The sequence below is a fragment of the Thalassophryne amazonica genome, chromosome 9, assembly GCF_902500255.1.
Source record: "Thalassophryne amazonica chromosome 9, fThaAma1.1, whole genome shotgun sequence".
Lineage (NCBI taxonomy): Eukaryota > Metazoa > Chordata > Actinopteri > Batrachoidiformes > Batrachoididae > Thalassophryne > Thalassophryne amazonica.
The window spans coordinates 85,656,266-85,667,656 of NC_047111.1; the positions used below are offsets into that span (position 1 = coordinate 85,656,266).

An 11,391-nucleotide genomic window follows, 5' to 3' on the forward strand; every position below is an offset into this window, starting at 1 on the left:
TCTGCTACGTTTAACCTGCGTGGAATTTAATAAACGCAAACCGAATTTCAGACATATATATTACTCTGGAACAAAGAGGAGAAACAGTGTTGTAAAGGACAATAAACAGGACGTTAAAGTGCAAACTTCACTTTCCCCCCCGAACAACATGAACAGGAAGCGATCGCAGCTCACAGCAACTCCCACTGAAAATAATGGAGAAACGACCTGAGCTTCTGGCATTTTTACATAAAACAAATGCAGTAACAACATCTAAAAACCCAGTTAATATATCCAGGAGAGTTTTAGGCACAATACACAAAGAGTTTTATGTTGCGATGTTAATGCTGTTGTCCGTGTGCAGCGGTGTAAGTGCAGCCTGATCAGATCGTCTCAGTGCAGTTATCAATGTTAATGACAGCGCGCCTTTTTTATTTGGATCCGTAAGTTGAAAATCACATGAAGCGTTACATCACACTTAACAACCGGATTCTCACATGCCAGCTTTGACAAAGATCGTCAACAAAGATGACTCACTCTCTGCCTTAAACAGATGCCTATCTCTAACGTATTCACGGGGGAGAGAGGGAAGAAATAAATTAAAGAAATAAATAATACACAGTCTGAGAGACATGTGATTCACAGACACACAGATAGACACACAGACAGACACACAGACACTTCTTGCTTTATAGATAGACAAGGCGGAGCGTTCTCACGCGCCAGCTTCAACAAATATCATCAACAAAGCTCCCACTTTTCTGTAGGAATACATACTTCCCATAGGAAGTATGTATTCCTACAGAAAAGTGGGAGCTTAAGTTATGTTAACATAACATAATATATATATATATATATATGTATAAAACATCTACCCCGATGTTGGGCCTGTAGGCGAACTGCAGTGGGTCCATGATGTCACTTACCACGGTGCGGAGGTGAGACAGGACGAGCCGTTCCATGGTCTTCATGAGGTGGGAGGTCAGGGCAACTGGCCTGTAGTGTGCCGGTTCCTTGGCGTGCGGTGTTTTGGGAACCGGGACCACACAGATCTTCTCTAGATCAGCCAGGTTACTGGGCTGTCACTGAGAAACATGGAGTTTGAGCTCCCTCCAAAGATTTTCTATTGGGTTTAGGTCTGGAGACTGGCTAGGCCACTCCAGAACCTTCATATGCTTCTTACGGAGCCATTCCTTGGTTATCCTGACTGTGTGCTTCGGGTCATTGTCATGTTGGAAGACCCATCCACGACCCATCTTCAATGCTCTAACTGAGGGAAGGAGGTTGTTCCCCAAAATCTCGCAATACATGGCCCCAGTCATCCTCTCCTTAATACAGTGCAGTTGTCCTGTCCCATGTTCAGAAAAACACCCCCAAAGCATGATGTTTCCACCCCCAGGCTTCACAGTAGAGACGGTGTTTTTGGGATGGTACTCAGCATTCTTCTTCCTCCAAACACGGGGAGTGGAATTAAGACCAAAAAGTTCTATTTTGGTCTCATCTGACCACATAACTTTCTCCCATGACTCCTCTGGATCATCCAAATGGTCATGGGCAAACTTAAGATGGGCCTGGACGTGTGCTGATTTAATCAGGGAAACCGTTCGTGCCATGCTTGATTTTAACCCATGACGTCTTAGTGTATTACCCACAGTAACCTTGGAAACAGTGGTGCCAGCTCTCTTCAGGTCATTGACCAGCTCCTCCTGTGCAGTTCTGGGCTGATTCCTCACCTTTCTTAGAATCATTGATACGCCACGAGGTGGGATCTTGCATGGAGCCCCAGTCCGAGGGAGATTGACAGTCATGTTTAGCTTTTTCCATCTTGTAATAAGTGTTCCAACAGTTGATCTTTTTTCACCAAGCTGCTTGGCAATTGCCCCGTAGCCCTTTCCAGCCTTGTGGAGGTCTACTATTTTATCTCTGGTGTCTTTGGACAGCTCTTTGGTCTTAGCCATGTTAGTAGTTGGAGTCTTACTGATTGTATGGGGTGGACAGGTGTCTTTATGCAGCTAACGACCTCAAATAGGTGCTTCTAATTTGGAATAATAAGTGGAGTGGAGGTGGACTTTTTAGAGGCAGACTAACAGGTCTTTGAGGGCCAGAATTTCTGCTAATTTGCAGGTGTTGAAATACTTATTTGCAGCAGTAACATGCAAATAAATTCTTAAAAATTCATACATTGTGATTTCCGGATTTTTTTTTTTTGATTATGTCTCACCTAAGATGAAAATTTCAGACCCCTTCATGACGCTCGGTCCGTACTTACAACATGTTGGTCTGACATTTCCCCCTACAGACCTCACAGTCGGTTAATAAACCTTTAATATGATCGGAAACATCACATTTTTGTAAATAAAATCTTTGCAGTGTCTATTTTTGTTTTGTTTTTCACAGTCTTTTTTTCACAGGCTGCATGAGTTGTGTTTAACAAGTGTACTACAAGTAGGGTACACAACACAGAAATTGTTGTGATGTTGTCCTGTCAATGATGGAAGAACATGTTAATATTAATACTGTTCTGCATCATTCTGCAGGTGTGGTGAAATTCATTTAAGGGGAATTGCACCTTAAATGGGAATTGCAGCATTTTTCAACCTGGGCCGTATTTTTAATCATTTCAGAATTTTAACTGGTCTGGTATTGCGTATAAAAATGAACACTATTGTGGCTAAGTTGTTTATGTCCTGAGTAAAAAGTTGAACACTCAAATATATGAAAATAAAGAGTTGTTCTTTTAGCACATTTGGAAATGCTACATCCCCAGTGTTGTGCTTTTCTCATCAAAAATACTGGCAGAATATAAACTGTATTTCTCACTTGGTGACATGATGGTTGCTTCTTGGAATCAACAAATACATTTGAAGGATTGATTTGGTCCGATCCCAAAGATTCCTGTTCACGCTGCGAGAAGGAAAACGTGACGAGCCACACCTGAGACCAGGACTGAGTAGCAGCTGAGTGGGCTGACCCTTTTACTTCTGCTGGACGGCCTCCAGCGAGGAGCTGCATCTGGCACCCCACGCAGTTTACAGCGGGCCGTCACGAAATACCAACAGGAAGCCGTTACAGAAACCAAGGGGAAATTAACGAACTTCTAACAACAGTAGCAGCGGCCATCGCCTCTGTCACTCTGCACGCACTAAAACAGGTGAGAAATCAAACATCAAATGTGACACAAAATGCATGTTTTTGTGATATCTAAATGGATGATGTATGAAGCACAAACACAACACTGCCTGAGGAAGAGTGAGTGCAGTACACATGGCTGCAGGGCGTGCAGGCGGGACAGGTGTTAGGTTTACAGTCTGCCCTCTCAGCCCACTGTGATGAAAGACAGCAAAGCAGCTCTCTTTCACTCTGCTTTTTTTCACAGTGGCAGGAACAAAAGCAGAGGATGGGACAGTTCATCATCCTGTTCTTTATTCCCTTTTCTTTCTTTTTTTGGAATTAATTAGAGGAGAATGTTGTTGAGTGCTACTGTTCAAACACACCTCTGATATTACAAAAGGAGTGTTTTGGAGGAAGACTCATCTTTAATCTTTTCACCTTTAATGTCAAACCATTTTAATTGCATATTGCACTCAGTGACAATGAGAATGAGACTTTTTTTTTTCTTTTTTTCTTTTTTAGAGCCAATTGTTTGGCCATGTGGTCTCAATGTAACATCAAATTTGCAGAACTTTATCCTCAAACCTACTTCCATATCATTACAGCTTTTTACACAAAACAGGCCATGAAGGGACGCATTTCATCCTCAAACAAACCTTTGATTTAATGTTCTGTATGTATAATTAAACAACACAGTGGAGCGACCGGCAACAACAACAACAACAACAACAGGGTGTTGCCCAGTGCATGCTGGGATAGGCTCCAGTGAGTGAACTGGTGACTCCAAACCAATGGATAATAAATCTGAGTGTGGATGTTTGCATGTGTTAGACATGAAATGTGAACCTTGCCCCAAAGTCTGTTTGATATAATATATCTGTTTGATATATTTGACATACTGTATCTGTTCAATATTTTTCTCCATCAGTGAATCAATAGAAAATCAAATTTCAAAAGTCACAAGATTCCAACAAAAATTAAATGTGAGGGTTTTTTCTCTATTTCATTAATGGAATTATGAATTTACAATCCCTGTTCCCATTTATCCATCTATCTATCTATGCATTTTGTATCACCAGTTATCCATCTTCATGATGAAGTGGTATAGAGGAGGATTTTCTTAAAAAGAAGATGTGAAAGTTTAGCTACAAATTGCCAGAAGGTATATCTGAGATGAAAGCCTGGATTTGATCTGTTTTGGTGAAAGAATATCCTTCTCTGCTCTACTCCACTATGGAGCTAAGGGTGGTGATACAAAATGCAAAGCTTGCACTGTGCACAATTTCTCCAATCACAGCCACATAAGCCTATAGCTTCTTCTGGGTTGTCTGGGTGTCTTGGTGGCTTTCCTCACTCTTCTCCTTCTTCCACAGTCACTCGGTTTTGAGAACTGTCTACTCCATGCAGATTTACCATATAGTGCCATGCTGTTTGTATTTCTTTGTAATTGATGTAAATAAAGTCCAAGACATATTCAGTGGCAGTTTTACCATCGAGAGCCTCGTCCAAAACTACCACAAAAGACTCCAAGCTGTCATTGATGTTAAAGGGGACAACATACTGTATTAAGAATAACGGTATGTAAACTTTTGATCAGGGTCAGGATCAGTTGTTTCACAAAAAAATGGTTTCACCCAGCCACTAACCATGAGTGAAAAAAAGTTTTGTGTTATTTATATTCTCTGAAAAATGGCCAAAAAAAGAAAAATTCTGCCAGGGTATATAAACTCTCTCTCTCTCTTTCTCTCTCTCTCTCTCTCTATACACACACACACACACACACACACACACACACACACACACACACACACACACACATATATATATATATATATATATATATATATATATATATATATATATATATATATATATATATATATATATATATATATATATATATATATATATATATATATATGAACTGCTGGCTGTGTTTAAAGACCTAACTATAGAAGCAACTCTTCATTATGTTTAAGGAAAAGGAAAAAATACGGAGAATTGCACTAAAGTTTCAGAAGCAAAATTTTGGACTTCCATAAATGCAGCTCCTCCTTAGGAGCCATCGTTAAAAGATTTGTGGTATCATGGCCAACTATACAATCTATGTATTATCCAAAAATATAAGAAGCTTAGGGCCATACACACTTTATAACATTGAGGAAGGAGGCCCATTAACACCAAGGAATTAATTAATTTTCTTCTAAAGGTTCACCAGAACATCAGGATTCAATTCAATTCAATTCAATTTTATTTATATAGCGCCAAATCACAACAAACAGTTGCCCCAAGGCGCTTTATATTGTAAGGCAATGCCATACAATAATTACGTAAAAACCCCAAAGGTCAAAACGACCCCCTGTGAGCAAACACTTGGCGACAGTGGGAAGGAAAAACTCCCTTTTAACAGGAAGAAACCTCCAGCAGAACCAGGCTCAGGGAGGGGCAGTCTTCTGCTGGGACTGGTTGGGGCTGAGGGAGAGAACCAGGAAAAAGACATGCTGTGGAGGGGAGCAGAGATCAATCACTAATGATTAAATGCAGAGTGGTGCATACAGAGCAAAAAGAGAAAGAAACACTCAGTGCATTATGGGAACCCCCCAGCAGTCTAAGTCTATAGCAGCATAACTAAGGGATGGTTCAGGGTCATCAGGATCATGGCTAAAGAACTGATGAAAGAGTTGGAGGCCTCAGACAGAAATGAGACATCATCCACCTTTAAGAGAGAGCACTCCATCCCAACAACCTGAAAGGCTGTCGACCATGAATGAAGCCATTAATGCAACAAGTCAACTTAGTGGTGCAGCTTAGCTCAAATTTCCATAAAAATTGTTTGTTTTGTGATAAAAGCATGGAATTTGGCACACATATTCTAAATTAACTAATGTTTTTTTCAGATATGGAGCCATCCTGGAGCTGACCTCTAATGAGCTACAGGGGTCAATAAAGAATTACACAGGGGTCAAAATTTAAAAAAGCTCCAATCATGTTAAAAACTATGCCACATTATTTGTCTGATCATAACGATTCCAAAAAGGTATAGTTTGGACTATCTATGACTGAATTCCATGGAGTTACGGGGCAAAAACAGCAAAAATGGTGACAAAGGTCAGTTTCAGTTTGTACAGGAGTCAAAAGTTAAAGTTGCTCCAATTTTGGTAAAAAATTATGCAAATTATTGGTTGAGTTAATAGCATTTTAAAAAGGAATAGTTTGCACCATCTGTCATGCTTAGTTATCATGTTATGGGGTAACATATGTCATACATCATAGAATCTAATGGCCGTCAACATTGTTTGACCTTTACTTTGGAGACCAAACATGCAGCACAGTCAAAACTATTCCATTTATTAATCCTTTTATTTCAACCAATACTTTGCATCACTGGGACAATGAAGATGAAGTGTCTTGACTCTCAACCTTGTAGGTGTGATTCAGGCCATCTGCCTGTATCCTTCCACGCAATGGAATCTGAGCAGAGCAGCAACACCAATGGGCTTCAGGCCTAGAAAAGATATGCAGTAAAGCTTCTTCTTCTGTGTGGAAGTGATGGTCTAGTGGGCTTAAGACCAGAGGATCCTCTTTTCAAACCCCCGTCTGACAGGAAAATTACTAAAGGCCCTTGGGCATGGTCCTTAATCCCCAAATTGCTCCTGGTGTGTAGTGAGCGCCTTGTATGGCAGCCACTGACATTGGTGTGTGTGTGTGTGTGTGTGTGTGTGTGTGTGTGTGTGTGTGTGTGTGTGTGTGTGTGTGTGTGTGTGTGTGTGTGTGTGTGAAAGGGTGAATGCAAGTACTACTGTAATACGCTTTGAGCTTCTGATATAGATGGAAAAGCACGATATAAATAAAGTCCATTTACCATTCTTCTGGTCATCCAATTCCTTTGCCACAGAGTTTCCATTACTTTCTAAATTATTGAGTATTTAATATGTATTTTGCAACCTTGTATATGAATGCTTTGTGTTCCGGCAGATGATTATTTTTTTTAATGAAATTTTGAACTGACTGACTATATTAGTCGTATTTAATTTACAATTTTATGTCTTATGTGAACTGTTATGTCTTTTATGATCATTTTTATCTATTCTTCTGTACAGCACTTCGGTCCACTGTGGTTGTTTTAAAGTGCTGAACAAATAAAGTTGGTTGGTTGGTATTATTAATAAATAATCAGTTATGTCAAGGCTTGTGAATATCAGTGCAGTGATGCACAGATGATAGTTCATATCTTTCTCTGTAATGATGTTTTGTTTTATTCATAACAGTGTATGAATAATACTGCAGACAGTAAAAGTACATCAAGTACAGAGTTGTTAGGCCAAGTATAGCAGACCTACATATTGCGGCTAACAGCAGAAACAGCCTAATTAGTGAGAGCACATCTTAGAAAGGCCACCAGACCCCAAAACACCTGAGCTGGATTAAGTCGTGCACTGTGCCGTGGGTTTGCTGTCACTGTTTCCCAACCTGTAAATCCCATTCATGGATTATTTTCACAGTGTAACCAAAATCGATTTCAAAATTCATTCCGGTTCAAAAGTGCAAACCTCCAGTAATGATCAAGATCCAAAACTAAATCTGTGAGGGGGTTTTCTTTTCTAGAAGTGAGGCTTCTTCTTCTAACAATGAAGTCATTAGATTAGGATTAAATTCCTGTCTGGTTTACACACACTGGGAGGGGCTGATCTGGAGGTGATACAAATAGCATTTCGCCCTCGGCTTTAGTCAGATTAAAAAAAAAAAGAACAGAACCATATGCGCCTCAGCATTTCATCAATCTTTGAAATAGGAAAGTGGATTTTCACCCTAAAACACTGAAGGCGAAATGCTTTTCTGTCAACGCGAAGATTTTAATGTGCATATAATGCCGTCCTTACGGTAATTTCTTCTCTGCTGCAGAATGCGTTCAGGAGCACCGCGGCGCTCACGGAGAGATGAGAGATGTGCACTCTGGAACCGATCGCTCGACTTCACATGTAAAATAAAAGCCTCCACCCTCGCGTGGGCGCATCGCTACAGGGAACTCAGTCATATGAATAAATTAATATATATAAATAAATGAACCGTGCAGGAAAGAGAGCTGCGTTTGAGGGGCTGTCAGCCGGCTTCCAGAGGGAGCGACGCCGCATTCAGATTTCAGCACCACGAGGCGCTGGACAGCGACAGTCTGATTCAAAACGATCTGAGCCATAAATAAATAAATGTTCGTGATTATTTCGACATGTGAGTTTGGAAAGAGCCCCCCGTCCCTCAGTGTGTGAGGAGAAAAAAAGGGCAGAGACCTGTTACAGACTGATCTTTGCTGCAATGGACCGCACTTACCCCAACTGCTCGCCGTCCTGCCCAGAAACTCCCTCGTCCTCGGGTTCCACATAAACTCCCTCCACTCGCTTTTCTCTCCCTCTTTTGCCATTTTCTCATATAAGTTGGAACTCCAAAGCTCTGATGAAATGATTCGCCGGACCAGCAGAGAGCCTCAGTGCGTCAGCTTGCCAATCAAACCGGTAAATATTTAAGATGGCTGTAAATGAAAACTGTGTGTAAAAATCGCGGAACGAGGCGGCAGACCTGCTAAGTGCCCTCCCCGCGGCTCCCGTCTGCATGCCGCAGAGTTTTGATGAGTGGTGCAGAAATCCAGTGATACTGCGGTAAAGCTCTCCCCCCACCTTCTGCACCTCCCCGGCCTCATTAGCGCCCCCCGCCGGCTGCCTGATCGCCTGCGCAGCTCCTCACGGCCCCAGAAGGTGACAGACATCCCTGTTAGCCAATCGTGTGGTGACTAGGAACAGACCTGGCCATTGGCTCGGAGGTCTGTCGTCACGCTGTTCCCCAAAAGCCAAATCTTCACAATAAGCCTAATAAGTGGCTGAAGAGACTTTACGGCCACTTTAAAGTGCTAAATTATTTATCTAGAAACCATCACAAACAGGATGGGCTTCATCTGTCATAAACTACAGCTACAGCAGGGCTGTAGCCACAAATATATATGTATGGGGAGGGGGAATCATATGGGCAGCACAGTGGCTTAGTGGTTAGCACTGTTGCCTCACAGCAAGAAAGTCATGGGTTCGATTCCCACCTGTGGCCTTTCTGTGTGGAGTTTGCATGTTCTCCCCGTGTTTGCGTGGGTTCCCTCCAGGTGCTCTGGTTTCCTCCCACATTTAAAGACATGCAGGTTAGGTGAATTGGAAACTTTGTAATTATCCAGGTCTCCCTTGCAAAAGAGATCTTGATCTCGATGGGACTAACGTGGTTAAATAAATATTGTTTTCAATGCCAGAGTGACACTGATCACATTCTATGGCATTTCGTGATTCAACATCACAAAATATACTTTAATGTATTGGGCCCAACCATAACCTAACCCGACCCCTTCCCCTAACCCTAACCATAACCCCCCAACCCCCCCCCCCACATTACTTTTCATTTTGTGCTCCCGTCACGGAATGTCTACCATATCTCACGGGATTCAACATCACAAAATACATATTCATTTATTGGTTTGTGATATTGTCACGAAAGTGCCACATTTTCGTAACGGGAGCACAAATTCATTCAATCAATTGACTCATATAGTTTTTCATCCAGGGTTTAATGTTCAAAGATCAGATAAAGGAGCAGGTGATGTGGAGATATGCACAACTGTTACTTACATGCAGCAAAAATGCATTAAAACAAAGTCGAAAATGCACCGTTTGCCAAGTTAAAAGTCAGATGATGGAAATAAGTTTTCAAATGTGTTTTCCAGCTCTGAATTAACCCTACGGGGTGACAATAAGGTATGACTATGCAGTCGCCACTCGCCAGTCATAAACACAGTAAATGCAGCATGCAATGGAAATAATATGGCTTCAGTTCACTAGTTATTGGCACTCTTAGTATGCAGGCAGTCACTTCCAACCACTTTGAAACAAACAAGTCATTTTTTGAAGCAATTATTGTGTTTTGAGCATTTTGAAACTGAATGGCTTGGTACACTGAAAAAAGTTTTTGGAGTGTTATTTACTTGAAAAAACCTAGGAAAGTTTTTTCACTCAGAAATTCCAAGTAAATTTTACAAGGAGAATTCATCAATTTTACATGCTTATATTAGCTTTTCTAAAAGAATAACTGAAGTAACATTTACTAGCAATTATCAACTGAATATTTTCATTGAATTTGACTCTGTCTTTATTCATAAAAAGTAAAACTTTTCAGCTGTTCCCATTGTGTTCACTTGAGGTTGCCACAGGAGATCCAGTTTGGATCTGCATGTTGATTTGTCACAAATTCTACACTGGATGCCCTTTTGATGCATCTCCACATTACATGGAGAAATGTGGCAGGGGTGGGGTTTGAACCTGGAACCTTTTGCACTGAAACCAAGTGCACTAACCACTTCGTCACACCTCTGCCTGCTATGGATTATTAAAAATACTTAAATTATTCAGACAGTGAGACAAAAGAAATTCTGTTTGTAAAAAAGATGCATCAAAGATGCATCAAGATGCATTGATGGTTGTCTTATAATGAACACATTCATGAATTAATGATCCAAGATCGGCTGTGGTGACTCCAAGTGAAAACAAGGGCAGCCAAAGGGACATAAACTCAGTGTGGGGGTAGTGGACAAGCAGTTAGTGCACTTGGTTTCAGTGCAGATGGTTCCCGGTTCAAACCCCACCCTTGCCAAAATGGATGTGCTGTGGCAACCTTGAGTGAAAACAAGGGGAATGGCTGAAAAGTTTGCTTTTTATGAATAAAAACAGAGTAAAATTCAATGAAAATATTTGATTGATAATTGCTAGTAAATGTTACTTGAGTTATTCTTTTAGAAAAACTAATATATGCAAGTACAATTTACTTAAGAATTCCCCTTGTAAAAGTTACTTGGAATTTTTGAGTGAAAAAACTTTCCTAGGTTTTTTCAAGTAAATATTACTCCAAATTTTTTCAGTGTAGGTTATTGACTTTGCAAGCATGCTGTGGCATGAGCATAATTAATCATGCAGTACACCTTTACATATTTATTAGTTCCTGCTATGATAAACATGCTTTTTTTCTGTCAGAGAAAGTCAAGGTTGTTTTAAAACTTGTCAATGAAAACAAACCCTCCTCCTAGGGGAGGTGATGGATTAGTGGTTAAGCGTTGGGCTTGAGACCAGCAGATCCTTGATTCAAATCTCAGCCTGACTGGAAAATTACTAAGGGCCCTTGGGCAAGGGACTTAATGCCTTAGTTGCTCCCGGTGTGTAGTGAACACCTTATATGGCAGCACCCTGACATTGGGGTGAATGTGAGGCATTATTGAAAAGCACT

At 40.8% G+C, this 11,391-nt stretch overlaps 1 protein-coding gene across 1 annotated transcript in view; it reads right to left on the reverse strand.

The window, feature by feature from the left end:
- The window catches only part of atp1b2b (ATPase Na+/K+ transporting subunit beta 2b), a 44,367-nt gene extending 35,635 nt beyond the window's left edge, over positions 1–8,732 (reverse strand). The window contains exons 1-2 of the mRNA XM_034178640.1: positions 8,662–8,732; positions 8,416–8,582 (exon numbers count right to left, since the gene is read on the reverse strand). Of these exons, the coding sequence (XP_034034531.1) occupies positions 8,416–8,506 (91 nt within the window). The 5' untranslated portion in view covers positions 8,507–8,582; positions 8,662–8,732. The remainder of the gene's footprint in view (positions 1–8,415; positions 8,583–8,661) is intronic.
- Between the last annotated feature and the right edge of the window lie 2,659 nt (positions 8,733–11,391).